Source organism: Pinus tabuliformis, chromosome 4_2 (assembly GCF_031772625.1).
Source record: "Pinus tabuliformis cultivar Carrire ecotype Pingquan chromosome 4_2, CPIR1, whole genome shotgun sequence".
Taxonomy (NCBI): Eukaryota; Viridiplantae; Streptophyta; class Pinopsida; order Pinales; family Pinaceae; genus Pinus; species Pinus tabuliformis.
This window is the reverse complement of record NC_142304.1, coordinates 665,025,526-665,042,459: the sequence shown is the minus strand read 5'-3', so window position 1 is coordinate 665,042,459 and position 16,934 is coordinate 665,025,526. Positions and strand designations below refer to the sequence as shown.

Below are 16,934 nucleotides of genomic sequence, written 5' to 3'. Positions count from 1 at the left end.
AATATTCCTTCATTCTAGATGATTCTAGAAGGTTCCCATCTCTTATCTCCTCCTATGAGCTCAAAATTGGATAGGCTAAGGATCCATTAACCTCCTATCCTCTCATCCCTTGCTCCATGGAAACTAACTCCAAGCTTGGAAGACCATTCAATACCATCAATTATGACAAAACCACCTCCATTTCCCATAAATTGAGCACTCATTCTAGTGATCAAGGGGGCTAGAATCTGAAGTTTGTAAGGAAATTTTGTTGGTTTGAGGATTGAGCTTATGTTAAGCAATGTTATGCTACTAGAGTGTTGTGCTTTTGATGTGGCGAGGGTTGAACTGAAGCTAGAGGAGTGGCACACAATCAAATTGCATTGGGGGACACTCTTCCTTCTACATTAATAAAGAGCTTATTCCTTTTCTCGTATGATTGTTCATATATGTGATGATTGTGTTTCAATGTATTTGATTTCATTATTTTATAGTCGATAGAGCATGTATGCTTTGATCGTTTCTTGTTTTTGTTTCTCTTGATGCAGGTACCTTTTGAGTGGATTTAGTTCAAGTGGGAGTGACGGGAGTGATTCAAAAGAGATTTAGGAAGCGAAAGGCAACAAGTAAATTCCTACATCTCATGTATCTTCTATAAGAATAGGTTAGACTACTTTCTTTCTGTTGTTCTAGGTGTAGTCACCCACCTAGGGAAAATGTGTTTATCTGTAGATACAAATTCCATGTAACAATGTCACATCCTTGTAGGAAATAGAGCCTCATGAGTTTTTCGTTCCCAAAGAACCCCCTCACAGCATTAGATCCAAAACAATGGTAGAGTTTCTTGATATGTTGTAATCCTACAACTGAAAATGATCTTGTAGCTACTTTCCTTCATGAAGGATTTTTTTTTGTTTCCATAAGCTATCACAGTTGATGCTCTAGCCATTACTTAAGATGCGTCACATGATCTAAACTAAAAACCCACAAAAGGGAGGATTTCCCATTAAGGGCTTTAATGAAAAATTGAAAGTCCTCCCCCTATTTTTATTCTTCAAACCCTTCTCCCATCCTAGATGGGTTAGTAAAAATGGTTTTTTACCATATATTTGCACTGAATAAACCTAGATATTGCCTTATTTCCCATAAATCCCAGTGAAAAGTACCAATACCAATCAAATTTTCATCGGATTTAGGCCACATATTGTGCTCAAAGTCTCTTCCATCCATCGTGTTAGATCTTACCCCTTGAAATTCCTCTTGGCATTGAGGTCTTGATTTCATAACATAAGATACTACTCGCAATTCATGCTGAAACTCGACGATCTCTTGGAAACCCCCTTGGATCGTCGCTACAACACCACTTGGACTCTGGAGATCTGACCCAGGAAACACTACCAAATTTTTGTTATGGTAGGTAACAATGGTATCCTTCTGCAAAAAAACCACTTACTGGTGATTAATTCTCACATGATAATATTTCCAATCAAAAGTTGTCGCACCAAGGGTTACCAAGACGACGTGGGCACTAGGACCACTCTAGAATTCATCGACTGCCTTATTTTATACTCCTGGCCCGGCCACCTGACTTCCATCCATGCTTGACCAGAAACCATAGTCATTGTCTACACTGGAAACCCTTGCATCCCAAACTAGTTCCATCCTCTCTAACCTAACCAACATCTCTAGTTATTGCAACCTCTTGTAAATTGTTACAAAAAGTGAAAACCCTAGTGTCCCTAATGGCTTGTTTGTTTTATGGAGATCTTAATAATATATTAATCTAAATATTTATCTTGTCTCACTCAAGTTAAAAACCTTAACATACTAGCCCCCAGGGTAACACAATTAGTGATTATCGTGATAATTAATTGTTGTATACCAAGAGATTTGAGGTTCAAATTCCCTTGTGGAAGGGGCATACTTAGGCACCTATAGGTTATAGTGGTAGAATTCATAATTGACACTGACCTAGTTGTCGATTCATCTAATCATAAGAAAAGAAAAAAGAGAAGAAAAGAGCAAAAAGCCTTATTGTACTTACTTTCCTCTTTTTAAAGCAACATTACATGCTATCTTTGTCATTTTGTATTGTCTTTTATCTTGAGTCTCATTGGCTAAGTTTCGTCACTTGACAACACTAATTTATTTTACTATTATCTTCTCTGTCATGAATGCTTTTAATGTTGATTTTAAGTGTTAGTTTTCTATTTTATTGGATGATAATAGGATCAATCGTAATGATGGATTTCTTAACCTCTGCTACAGGTGCCCATGCTTGGGATCTGTGCTAGATTTTGGATAGCCTTAATGTATTTACTTTCCTCTTTTTAAAGCAACATTACATGCTATCTTTATATTATGTTTTATCTCTTACCTTGAGTCTCACTGGCTAAGTTTGGTCACTTTACAACATTAATTTATTTTACTATTATCTTCTCTGTGATGAATGCTTTTAATTTTGATTTTAATTGTTAGTTTGTTATTATCCCTAAGAATTAGCTCAATTGATTGAGTTCCTGTCATTAAAAAACACCTTTCCACACCTTGCCAATGGGATCTCACGAGGTTAATTCTCCTCGACACTCCTGGGGTTAGACTTTGCTAATGAGTCGGTGGGAAGTGATCCCTTTGGGTGGATCTTCCCAGATAGTTTTTTTGGATGTAGCAGCCATTGATCTTCGGTGTCCTTGAACCACATTGAAAAGTTTGCTATTTCATTGGAAATAATAGGATCTATCTTAGCATTGGGATCTATGCCATATTCTAAATAAAATGGAGAAGTTGGATAACAAAGTTTAAGCTTTGGCCAAGAATATGGCAGGCATTTGGTGAGCTCCAGTATTGCAGCAATAATGCTACAACTCCTGGGACTCCCTTCTTTACTTTTATTAAACCCGGTAGTTCGTAACAAACTTGGAAGCGATGGTGTTGTATGCACAAGTACTAGCTCTTGCCGCAGCTGTCACTTGGTCAGCTGGCACAAGTCTACTAGGGGCTCAAGCCAACTTCTATGGGCTCTGAGAAGAAGCTTTTTAACCGATGGACGAAAGCTAATTTAAAGAAGGTTGATCTACTTGCAGAAAGACATTGGAAAGCTCAAAGAAAATGCAAACCCTAGCAAACCCTAATGCTACCAGCTAACCCTACTGATGCAAGGAAGAGGATGCAAGCTACTGAAAGAAATGCCATTGACTTCTAGGAAGGTAAATACATGTATCTAAGCTACTTCTATAGTAACATCTGAAAGAAACATCTTTTTGTATTTTTGAATAAGTTGCCAGAGTTATTATACATATGATTTGACTGTTTTTGGGCTGTGCAGAGGTGGATGGGCAAGAGGAAATGTTTGGAGGAGGTCAAGAAGGTTCAGAGAGGGCCTAAGGGGTCCCTAACACCCTTCCCTAGAGTTTCACCGAGTTTGGCTATCAAGAAACCTCATTCGTGAGCCTCTACAGGAAGTCTGCAGGGGTTCTACAGGATGTCTGCGATTTTCTACAGGATGTCTGGAATTTTCTACAGGATGTTCAGAAATGAGGTTTTTGGTGGATGAATGGAGAGGGAAAGGTGAAGGAGTGAGTGTGGAGGTAGGGTGAGGGTTGGAGATGGTCTAGAACTCGGTGGATGGAGTTGTGGACAGGTGTGGATGGTTGTATTTGGTTCAAAGAAGACTAAAGCAATGTTACACACAAAACTAGGGTTATGGGAGCAAATGGCGAACAGGAGGCAAGGATTCTAAGCAGAGGGTGGAGTGGATGGTGCTGATGGAGAATGAACAGATGAAGGAGTGGTACAGGTGCTCTGCAAGGAGTTTTTTCCAACCGATCCAACGAAGACTTGGAATTTCAAGAAACCTAATTACGATGACCTAATCTGCTAGCTGCCAGTAAAGAGAATGAATCAGAAGTGTGACCTGCAATGAAACTGTGTATTTTAGCTCATGCAACTAAGCAAACGAAACTCTGAACTTGTAAGTAACTTCTAAACATGAAAATCAAACACTAGCAATTGCATGGCAAAGCAAAATCAGTGCTTTTATCGGCATCAAAGTTATCCTGATCCCAGCTCCAGATCCTACTGAAGGAGAGGTGAAACCAGAGATGTTTGATGGCCCCTTTTTTGAAGCTTTTCTGTTAACAACCTATCAACTAAATCTGAGCATTCAAAAAGTCTATCTAACCATTAACAGTGACCTAGTCAATCAACAAACTCTAATCTATTTAACAGAAATGTCTTTGCAAATGCATAAAGAACAACTAACAATACATAGAGGAGGCCTTAGCACTCGGGTTGGGCCCAACCCCAAGAGCTGCAAGCTCCTATAAAGGACTCAGATCTGATACCAAGTAAAGCTGCTTATCATTATTAAAAAATAACCATCATAAGAAAGTTGTACAGCAGTAGCTACAATAAAACAGGCTGAGCAAAATGACAGCACTATAGTGCAAAAATAACAATAGTTCCAAAAGTAAACTACGAAGGCTGAGGCCTACCTATTTGTACAATACGACGGGGCCAGCAACCCTCCTAGATTCAAGGGACTCGATTTTCCCAACTGCTAGTGAACAGTCACTCCTCCAAAAACTGTTTGGCTGCCTTTAAAACTCGTTTTGGTGGCCTGTGGAGCTCGGTGTTGAGGGTGGAGATTTCGAGGAAGGCCATTTAATGCAAGAGACAACCTCCCTATGAATCCTCACCTCAAGCTTGGTTGTCAGCTGACCCATGATTGCTTGGTTTTGCTCCAAAATTTGTCCAAAAATCCTGAAATAACCACGTATTAGTCTCCTAGGTAGAGTGACCACCCTTATTCATTCAAATAACATAAACATACTAGAAAAACATGCATAATCTATGAAAAATGGAGGATTGAACAAGGACAATTAGGAAAAATGAGCCCAATAGCTTACCCAATTTGGGGGCTCATCAGCATCACCTTCACTTCATCAAGTAATAAACACACTCACAGCCACCAATCTAGGTGGAATCTTCTTCCCAATAACATGATCAAGCGAAAGTGCATTTCTATTATAGTTTTTTATAGTGTAATAGTGTAGTTCTCATTGTTAATATCTCATGATAATTTTTTATTAATTATGATTTTTTTAGATAATAGACTTATAGTGTTGGCAATATAGAATGTTAAAATTTTGAGACTTGTTTGAGTTTTCCATGTGGTAAACTAGTAAATTTTGGACATTTTCTATGTATATTTTCTTTTGCAAATTAATATAAAATGAATACCTAACCTCACTAAAAAACCCTTAAATTTATTAAACATAAAAAAAAAAACAAAACAAAAAAAAAACAAACAAAAAACAAAACAAAAAACAAAAAACAAAAAACAAAAAACAAAAAACAAAAAACAAAAACAAAACAAAACAAAAAAAAACAAAAACTAAATATCTATATATATGTAAACTTTTCATATTGGTGCAAATTTTTTTATCTCAAATATAATATTTGGAGCATTTTAATAGCTTTTATGGTTGAGTTATATATATATATATATATATATATATATATATATATATATATGCAATGTTTTACTATCATTTAAAAAAAAAAAAAAAATAGCATGATATTGAGAGAGATAGAAGGACAAGGAAGAATAATAGAATTATCAACTTATCCAAAATCTATTTAAACTTTTCAGACTAGTTGTTCAATTAGGGCCATGATTACAAATGTAAGAATACTAGAATTTTATTTTATTTTTTGTAAATAAATAGCAATATATTTCATTATCCAAATAAGATATACATTAGAAGTGCATGCATTACACTAGTTAGAACTAGACTAAGAAAAACATCAGTTTGCATCGTGCCCATAATAATGAACACATTCGAGAAGTGTAAATACATAATGTCACACATTTTTGTGCTCACTGCGATACATTTTCCAAAATAAATCACCAGAACTATCATAAAAACCAGTTTGTTGTCTCACCAAAACATAAGGGACACCAAAAAATTGTACAGAAAAACATCATCATACGAATTCCAGGAGTGTAGTCGTCGTTGAAAGAAGAGCCAATAGGCCTTGCACACCAGTGACACTTCCACCTTCCACATAGCATTACAACAATGCCAAAAGAAACATGAAATAGACTAATATCCACTAGTAACAGACGCACACTGTCTTCTCTAGAGCCAAGACCATAAAAGCACATACCAAAATTTTGAGCCAAAATAAACTTATAAAATAAAACACCCAAATACCTTCACTTGTCCTCTCCATGCAAGTCGTTGTCCGAAGAAAACAAAACAAGAGTATGCCCACTATGATCAGGAGGATCCATAAGGTCACCATAACTCGAATCACTGAACAAAAAGGTTCCCACTCTCACTAGACGAGATTCCATGTTATTCAAACAAAAGCGTATATTTCTTACCAAGCACTTAATGTCCTTTAGGGAGGAGAAAATATTGTAATTGTCCACCAGATTTTCCTTAAACATGAGACAAAAGAAAGTAGTAGTATGTTGATTAAATTCCAAGGAACTTAATAAAAATTCAACTTCCACTTCCAAAAACGACCAAGGTTTGGAAGCCATTTCGCCTTATTACCAGCCATTTCTGAGTCTAAGGCATAAGGACGGTCACTAATCTCAATGCCTTCCAAGTATAAGATTTCTATGCAAAACTCCAAAGGTACTAAGTTGAAAGAAGTAGCCACAAAGTCATATGAGAAGGGAAATGAACTTTTTTTCTCTATAAAATTTCCACCCCCTCTATGGCTAGGCATGCTTTGACTAGGAGACATAAACATTACAAAGGAGAGACAATGAGGACAACCTAAGGAAAGTCCTCGTCCAAGAAAAGAAACCAAGGAATAGAGACGAATACTCAGAATACTAGACCTAAAAACAATAAGGTCATCCACGAAAAACCATTTCATAGGGCCCATACCCAATATATTATGGAATTCACTACACATGCAATGAAAAACCCAAACAATGAAAAACCCAAACAGTCCACTTTAAGAATCTAACATAGGAAAAACTACAAACCACAAAACTATGGCACCAAGACAATATGGCACCAAGACAATAGACCCAACTTCTTCCAAAGAACAGACTATCGAGAAAAAAAAACCACGACCCAAATTTTACCCAAGTTGAAATGAATGAAAGAAGGACCACTAACAAAAAAAGTATTGAAGTCCAAACATTCCAGAATGACCACCGCGAAGGAGCAGAAATACACCAACATGATAATACACATGTATCCAAAATAACCACCACATGAGACAGAAATTAAGATTATTCACATAGACTCGCAAAGTAAATCTCATCGAGAGAAGAAACCATTGAAGAGGTATGAAATGTAAGCACCACCCCCCGGATCGAGCAATATCATCTCTAAATAAAACAACAACCTACCTAGAAACCAAGCACCAACTCCAACACAAGGAGTGACTAGAGATAAAGAATGAGGTAATGACCTCGCCGCCACACACTCGATGCCTCTGCCAACCAACAAACATTGATCTGGACCAACCTTTAAAACACTTAATGAAACGAATATCTAATGAAAATTACATTAACTTCCTCTGTCCACTGCCACCTTATGTAAAACCAAGTGTTTCTTCAGCACTGATCCCGATGTTTCCAAAATCCCCAGCTGTACAACCCCATCGAGGACAAGATTCTCTACTTTGATCAATTTACGAATAACCTACATATCAACTTTTCATGAAGACATAGGCCAACGTTCATCTACATCTAAGTTTTTATAACGACATCCCATATTGGCCAGATAATCTGCAAACCTGGTTACCAAATCTGCGAGTATGTTGAACGCAAATGTACTCAAGAGTGCCCAACAAAATTCTGATGTTTGCTATATTCCCCTCTAATATCCATATTTTGATTACCTTTCGAGCGACCATTTAGAAGTTTCTGAATACATTGTACAACAATGAATGAATCTCCATCGAGTTGTAACATTTTAAAGACCTCTTGAATAGCTATTTGAATGCATTTTTCCAAGGCCATGAATTCAACCACATTATTGCAAGAAATCCCAAAATTCATTGCATAAAATATAAAAAGAGAAGAGTTATTGTCCCAAAAAATTCCTCCATAACCCACTAAACCTGAATTACCCTTTGATTCCCCATCAAAATTTAATTTAATAAAATTACTGGGAGGGGTTATAAGAAGTATTTGAAGCAATATGTTGGTCAGAATAAGTCTTAATTGTTATAGAAACCATCTTCTAATCCAGGTTCAAAATTTTCAAGATCTGCATTTTTGTAGCATTACCAATCCAATCCTTTGAGGTCCATGAAACCACCAAAAGGGATTCTCATAAATTAGCTAGAACCAATTCATGAATCAATCTCCCTGGTCTTCTCTTGTCACGAAAAATCCTAAAATTTCTCTCTTTCCATCAATTCCAAAGTATAAAACCGATAGCCTGATTTACTATAGTATTTTAAAATTTTAGAAGACAACATTGCTCCAGCAAAGTAAACAAACTTTGCCTCTCATAAGCATGAATATCGAAGAAACAAAGAAGACTAGACCATACCTCCAGCGCAAAAGGGCAAGTGAGAAAGAGATGCTCTAGTTTTTCTTCTTCCTAGTCACAAAGAAAACATAAGGATGGTCCTTCATAACCTTTACGTCACATGTGATCCCAAGTTAAGAGTCTATGCCTTGCTATTAAATAGAAAAAAACATGAAATTTTTGGCCAATATAAGCCACATCATATCCTTGTTCAAATGACATCTTTTTTAAGGGTCCCATGTTCTGAAATAATCAAGTAGGCTTCTTTCAAGGTGAAAGAACCAAATGAAATTTTGCCTCATATAAGTGTATCACACATTTGAGACCATCTAATCCTTCGACCCCCCAATTCCTATTGGAAAGTGTCCCATGGTAAACCCTGCAATGAAGCTAGTCAATCCTCCTAACTCTTCCAATCTCTCCAAAATATAGGATTATCCCTTTGCTTCCAATAATCACAAACCCTCATTGCACCAAGATTTGTTAAAAACACTTGTGAATTTTGAAACGTACCTATATCACTTAAACAAAGCATTTATTTCCAAGCCTCCTCCCAAAACAAGGCCAAACAACTTGATCAAACTTCCCAAAAAGCATGTTTTCTGACCACATCTTTGCTTCCCTCTGCCCAATTATATAGGCTCGATCCAAAAATTACCAACTCATGATGTAATCTATCTTCTTGGGTCTACTAAGGGGAATATTTCTGCATCCATATTTTCTTCCAAAATTCATTTCCACCCATCACCCATCTCCACCAAAGCTTCACGCCAAATGCCTCGCTCATAGTTTCTGGACCATGTAAACCTAACTCTCATGATAACTTGGGTTTAAACAACATATCCCACGATACTAATGACCATCTCTTAGCCTTATTTGAACCCCTTCAAAGAAAATTCCGCTAAAAATATCTGAGTTTACCGCAAATATCCTTCGGTACAAGACATTTGATAAATTGGAGTTGCCTGTAAAACCAATTTACTTAAAATCAACCGACCAACAAAACTCAATGCATGAAAATTCCAGTTGTTTATCTGGGAATTAAGTTTTTGCAACAAATCCTTCCAACATGCAATACATTTGGTGTTCAATGCCATAGGTACCCCCAAGTATTTGGAGAGAAGTTGAGCTCTGTGAAACTCCAAAATATGCATTAAGTGACATGAACTGGGTCTTTGCAATTAAATAAGAATAAACTTGCCTTTTCCTTATTAATGAGGGTTCTAGAGGTAGCCTTGAAAGTCTGCAACAAATAATGAATTCCTTTCACTTCTCTGAGGGTGGTAGGAAGAAATAAACAAACATCGTCAACAAATTGATGATGAGTAACTGGAAGGTCTGCACCAAAGATTCTTAAGCTCTTGATTTGGCCCTGTAAAATAGATTTAGCTAAGAACCGTTTGAGTCCCTACATCACCAGGATAAACAAGAAAGGAGACAGGGGATCTCCCTGACATAGCCCACACAATAATGTAAAAGTCCTAGAAGGAGAACCAATGATTAGAAACTTAGAATTAGAAACTTATCCAAAATCCATTTAAACTTTTATGACTAGTTGTTCTATTAGGGACATGATTACAAATGTAAGAAACATGTAAAAAGGATGTGTATGATTTATGGGTGGAAAGCCTTGGAGAAGATAAAGTAAACAATTAGATAATTGATTTTTCGAGAATTTTATTTGTCATTTACATGTGTGAATAATATATATTGCAATAAATAGATTTTTTGGTTTTGTTATTCCATTTGAGAGAGAGAGGGAGAGGGGTTAGCTTAATTGGTTGAGTCTTCATTGTTAAAGCACCTTTGCTATTGAGAGATTACAGGGTCAATTCTCTTGACGAGAGATAAATAATCTTTTTAGGTAAATTTTTGCCTCATACAAATGTTAGGGCGAGGATACAAATCTTTTTAGGTAAATTTTTGCCTCATACAAATGTTAAAGTGGGGATACAAATGTTCTATTTAGGTAGATATGCCTCATACAAATATTCTATTGACATAACAACTTATCATAAAAAAAAAATTATAAGTATAAATATTCTATTCGAACTTTATTAGTAAAATTATTATTAGTCTATGATATATAAAGATTTTGTATTTAATAAAAAAATTTAAATTTAACATTAATTATGTTTTTTTATATGTTTTTTCAAATTAATATTTTATCTTCATTTTTTAATCTTATTTTAAATAATAAAAAATTAATTATCTTTTCATTTTCAAGTTTTCAACTTATTAATATAATGGATTAAAAGTGTAACTCATTTCCTTTCTACCACAATATATTAAAAATTTTAAGTCTCTCTATTCATATTACTACAATGAAAATATATTTTAACATAATCAATTATCACATACTTAATAAATCATTTATTATCACCAAATTAATAAATCAGTGCTAAGATACATTTATAATGATTTATAGCCTAGTATGTTTTTTTCACCATTTATGTTAATCAACTTCTTTTTACTTTTACATTAAGTAACCAAATTTTCTTAGCATTTAATTTATGATGTTTTATCAATCCTAAAATATGAAACTAATTTAAATGCAATCGTTTTACTTTGTTATTACTAATTTCACCGACTTATAACTTGCCATCTTTCGGATGACAATAACATTTATAAATAAATAATATATGCATTTAATCTTCCCAATGGTCACCGTGTTATTCCATTATTTATTTTTACTTTCACAATATTGTTTAACTCTCCCGGTTCTATACTTATTCCATAGTGTTGAGTCTTAATATTTTAATTAGGGCAGTTCTAAGTTATTTTATTTATTGATTTATAATTTATTTTTTCTTAAGAAAAAGTTGGTTTTTATTTAAATATAAATAAAAATTACAAAATAAACATCTTATTGAAATAAAAAATTCTTAGTTTCAACCCAATCAAATGTTGGTTTAGACTAAAGATCAAAGTTTAAGTTTTTCATATTCCTTTGACTTTACTCTTTTGGGTGATTAGCTTTTTTCTTTTATCTGTGTAGAAAGGCATTTTGACAATCTAATATGGAGGAAATGTTTAAAATAATGTAACTCAAAATTTATGAATCTTGATATGCCATCTTCAAACTTACAAATGAATAGTGTGGATCTTTCTCTAGGAAGTGGGAGAGTTAACAAATAAACAGGGGAAGAGCTAAGAATTGAAGATTTATTTAAGGGCCAGAAATGATATGTATGTTAAATATAATTTTTTTTTTAATATTATTGAAGTTTTTTTTAAGAGTAAGAAATAATATGTATATTTAATACAATATTTTGTTTTTATATTATTACAAGTGTGGATATTTTTTTGTGTTTATATAAATGATTTTAGTAAATGTATTTTTTCTTTTATAGTGAGAAAAATAACTATTATTATTATTACTAAGTAGTGAGGAAAATAATAATTATTATTATTATTATTTTAAAATAAGTTCAATTATATATAAAATCTCAAATATATAAATAAATAAAAATGATTAAATTTTTAATGGATAATTTTTTCTCTATGTTTTATACATTTTTAGGGTTACAAAAGTTTATCTTCCTAGTATTCTATAAATTTGCGATTAAAATAAATATATAAAAATAAAACAAACTTAATTATAATTATTTTTGAATTGAATTCTTTTCTAAATTAATTTTTCTTATTTTTTTTCTAAATTCTTTTTCCTAAAACTTATAATTTCACTTAATTGATAATAATTTTAACCATAAAACTTCTTACTAAAAAATAACATATTTAAAAAATATCAATATTATTAAAATTTCAAAAATAAAAATAAATCAAATTAAAACTATACTTTCCTTTAAAAAAAAATGTCAAAACTATATATATATAATTCTCCATCTTTTAACTTCAGATAAAATGACCTAACATAATTTAAATAACAATGTATTTAATTAAATATACCAATGCCCACACATATTCTTAAAGCAATGCCTCCTTTTCCCTTTAAACGCCCGAGTGAGAGAATAAAACATATTCCTCCAATGATGGGAGACAACATTTATAATCATGAATTTCCAATCATGGGCTCCAACTCCCTAAGATTTTATAATTATTGGTAGCATCACTAGCCTCACTGGCATGGATTTTATAAACTTAAAGTCACTTCACAATAATACCTTTCAATATTTTATAGGAAGAGCACTATACGATACAGTTGTTTTTGGGTACAAGCAGAAGTCCTAACCACTCACCTGCATTTCATTTCAGTGGAAAATGGACACTAAGCATCCCTTGGAAATCTTAGTCCAAATTCAAGGAAGGTTCATTTTACATTTTTGCAAAAGTTACATATCCAAATTCAAGGAAGGTTCATTTTACATTTTTGCAAAAGTTACATATCAATACAAGAAACCTTCACATGCATTGTGAGTGCCATGGAATCTTCAAACATCACCAGTGACTAAACCTGCAACTCATTAAGAGGTTGAGGGGTTTGATGAGCCTCCACCAATAAGCTGCTCTCTCTTTTCAAACCTTTTAAAGAGGGCACATCATAAATATTTTCCAAATTTAGCATTTATATGTGAACATTATAAACATTCACGTGATCAGGATGATATTTTGTCACGATAATAATTTTGTGACACTTGTTTAATGCAATTGATAATCTTTTCCATTCGTCACTGTCTTAGTTTTTCAAGTACAACGAATCAATAAATAAATAAAATGTATTTTTAAAATTAAATTGTTTTTTATTATAATATTTATTGTATTTATTTTTGTTAGAAGAAAACGCGGTATAGTATTTATATTATAATAAAAACAAGAATATACATTATGGAGAGGACTTTTTCCAGATAAAATTGCAGTCACTCAAAATATATTCTATATTAATTGTTGAATGAGGAAATTACACACATATTTATACAATCAATAGTCTCAAGATAGGAATGCTATCTTAGACATACAGTAGTGTGGTTGAGAGATTCTCTCAACCACACACTAAACTAGGGGAAACTATATTCTAGCTTATTCCTATTATGTAGGAACAAACTCCTCAATTAGGAAATTACAACCATAGACAAGTAGGAATTAATTATTTCCAACTCCCCCCCTTAATGACTACTTGTCATGATAGTCAAATCCACCATCATCACACGAATTGCATGTACAAAACCTCCAAAAACACAGTTTTCCGTCTTCGAACAGATCCACAATCTGCAAATTTGGCGTTTCCAATACAGCCGAAGAATTGATTTGATCAAAATTGATCCGATCTGCCTCTCCCGGATAGATCTGCAACTTCTCCGATCCTGCACCCCTTGCAGACCGTCAAACGAAGTTGAGGCTTCCCGCAGATCCCCTCGAAGGTGAATTGGCGCGATCCTTAACTAAAAAAAAACGCACCTATTGGCTCGACTAATGGCCTAACATACGCACCAGTTGGCCTTCTTGGCTTTGCTGTTAGCCCGAAAATCGCCAATCCCCTTCTACTCAGAGAAAATCATCTGAGTCTGAGCCAGGTGTTACTGTAGTCCACCTGCTCCTACGAGCACAAAGCTCCTGTGTACACACAGCCACAAAGGCACCTCAAGCCACATAGGCGATTCAGCCACAAAGGCAATCTGCCACCACCGGGCAAGTCCGATTTACCACCACCGGGCAAATCCGCCAACTTCAATATGCCACCACCGGGCAAGTCCGATTTACCACCACCGGGCAAATCCGCCAACTTCAATATGCCACCACCGGGCAAATCCTGTAGCCACTAGGACTCTATAGATGGTTTCTGGTTCACCACCAACCGTCACATTACAGTGACAAAAGATGGTTTTAGGCTGACCACAAACCATTACAAAGTGGTTTTGAGATCACCACAAACTTTCAAATGCCTTTACAAGGCTTACATTCAACATTTGGAGTTTCTGGTACATACAATGACTATTACAATAATATGCTAGGGAGTCTATTCCACAACCCACACTAAAACAAAAATCCTACTTTGTTGTCCACCATAACTGTTGTTGCTGCTCCTTTATCCCAAGTTCACATCTTGGACATCTTTGTCAAATAACTTCTTGGAACTCCATGCTTAACCTGTCATTTGTTAGGATAGCCAATTCTAACAAAATAACTCCATATTGAAGTGGCTAATTTCAATATGTATATCAATTTAAATTCCAAAAAATACTTCACCAAAAAACATTTACCCAAGTATGATCCACAGCCTGATCCACAGTCTTCACGCCACACACCGGGCGCCAAGCTGCCACCGGCAAAAAACGAGAGCCAGTGCAGCTGCTGGTATGTTTCTTTCCTCAGCAACAGAAACCCTCTCGCGGCGCTATTTCCCATCAACTGATCCATGGCACCAAATCTGGGACCTCCCACTTGTGTCAAGATCTCATAGTTAAACTGATCCATGACCAGAGTTTTACAAACAAACTGGAGATACAAAGGAATCCCATCGCCCATCCTGAGAGTGACAACTTTCCAGTAAGCCAGCACGCTCATCTGCATATCGTATGCCGCCTCCACGCGCTCCATGGAAATACCCATTATATCCGATACATCCACTTCTCCAAATCCCTCAACGGCCATCATCATACCGCTGTGAGTGCCATAACTCAGAGTTTCTGCAGCAAGATTATGCAGTCTCTCCATGAAATCGACTTTGGATGTGAGCAGCCTGCCGTATGTTTCCATGTAAAAAGGGCTAAGAGTGAAATCCACGAGTTTCTCCATTTGAATCAGCTTCTTTACATAAATCTCGCATTCTTCCTTCATTTTCTGAACAAGGTCCTGGACGACTCTTCGGGTTTCACTCTTCAGCTGTGGATAGGAATCGCAGTAAAAGTCAATGACTTGCATTATGATCTTTTCCATGTATTCCCATACCTTGAAGACCAGCTCCAAGCTCCTGTCTGTGATTTGCTCCACCAGCCTCTGCAACAGGTTCAAGAACACCGGCCGTGACAGGAAATTGGGAAGCCCCACGCCCTTGGCCTCCTCCAGCATCTCCGTCTCCTTTGCCAGAAACTTTCCACCGATGGAGCCGGTGTTGCGCAGATCGTTGTAGTAGCTCTCAAACATTTCTCGCAGCCGAGCCGTGCAGTGCATCTCCTTGTCATCCTGGAACTGCTTGAAGTCTCCCTCAATCACAATTATTTTATCTCCGGGTTCACCACAGGAGTCTCCACAGTCGGCACCAGGTCATCACGATCCATGAATTCTTCGAGAGTTGTCACTGACGTTCTCCAAATTCACACAAAGAGCTACGGATTTTCCCTCGTCGAGTTATGCAACACGCGATTTCTTGTAGCGATTTCGATCCCGCAAGCTCTTATTTGAGTTCTTCACGACACGCATTTGCTTCACAAGTTTGCGCAGGTCTCACACACAGGTTGGCTCAGTAGCATAAAATTAACAAAAGCCTCCCACACAACAACCTCGGAATCCCGCCCCACTAAAGCGGGAGCGCCATGAAACCACCACTCCAGGTCGGGAGCCAAAATCCTCTGCACCGTCTCTGCATCGCCCGTCTCCAGCGCCTCATAAAGTCGCCGCACCACCGCCTCGGCTACAGGCGACTGATTCCATAAAGGAAATTTCTCTGCTTCCTGGCACGACGCCTCGGATCCAAACAGCTCCCTCTGATCCACAATATGACTTCCATGCTCTACAATTCGAGTTGATTCCTTGCATGCCTCAGGTCTTGATTCCTTACAGCAATATCTAACGCAGCAATCGCTCACACCTTGTTGAGCGGATCTCATCGAAAGGTACGGGGATCGATACCCCATCTCCAGCATTGTCGATCGACCAACGAGCAATACTCCACATGCAATAAGGGAGCCAGAACTCAGAGAATAATCATACCAAGATAAAATTGGCATCGTTATAATTATCCATGGAAAATAGCAATGATGCTTGGCATGAAATTCAAGATCTTCTCACAGAAAACAGTTTTCCCCGCACCAGGAGCTGGCATGCCCTGATGAAAAGATAAAAACCCTTCTCGAACGACAGAGTCTCAGGAATCGGTGCAATTTCATATCTATCACAGTCCTTCCTCTTCACAAGCTCGAGCTGGTTCTGCAAGAGCCCCCCCCGCCCTTCCTGTGACTCGAATGAGCCGAAACCTTCAATGAGGAATCCATCGCCATTATGCACGATCTCAGATAAAATATATACAGAGTATATAGATATATATATTGCTATATATTTATACTCTAAATGTTATATGACACAGGGCTAGAGAATTGAAGAACAAGGAAAACAATCGATTGTAATGTGCGAGGGGGCCTGAAACGAAAAACCCATCTATAACGTGGGAAAACAAAATTCAGAACCGCATGCGAATAACCGATCCAACGATGGTCCGGACTGCCGATCTCGGCACCGGTATTTTTCTCCGATCAATCCAATGGTTCTCCCCTTTCCGAGTTTCTGTCGCTCCGAGATGTTTCAGAGCTTCTGTGGCTCCGAGTGATA

General features: G+C 36.2%; 1 protein-coding gene across 1 annotated transcript; it reads right to left on the bottom strand.

The window, feature by feature from the left end:
- Positions 1 to 13,593: 13,593 nt before the first annotated feature.
- LOC149171165 (dynamin-related protein 4C-like) lies at positions 13,594 to 15,560 on the bottom strand. The gene is made up of 2 exons (XM_089425862.1): positions 14,651 to 15,560; positions 13,594 to 13,658 (listed from the first exon to the last, which is right to left on the bottom strand). The coding sequence occupies exons 1-2, from the start codon at positions 15,558 to 15,560 to the stop codon at positions 13,594 to 13,596; spliced, it is 975 nt and encodes a 324-aa protein (XP_089281988.1).
- Positions 15,561 to 16,934: the final 1,374 nt, after the last annotated feature.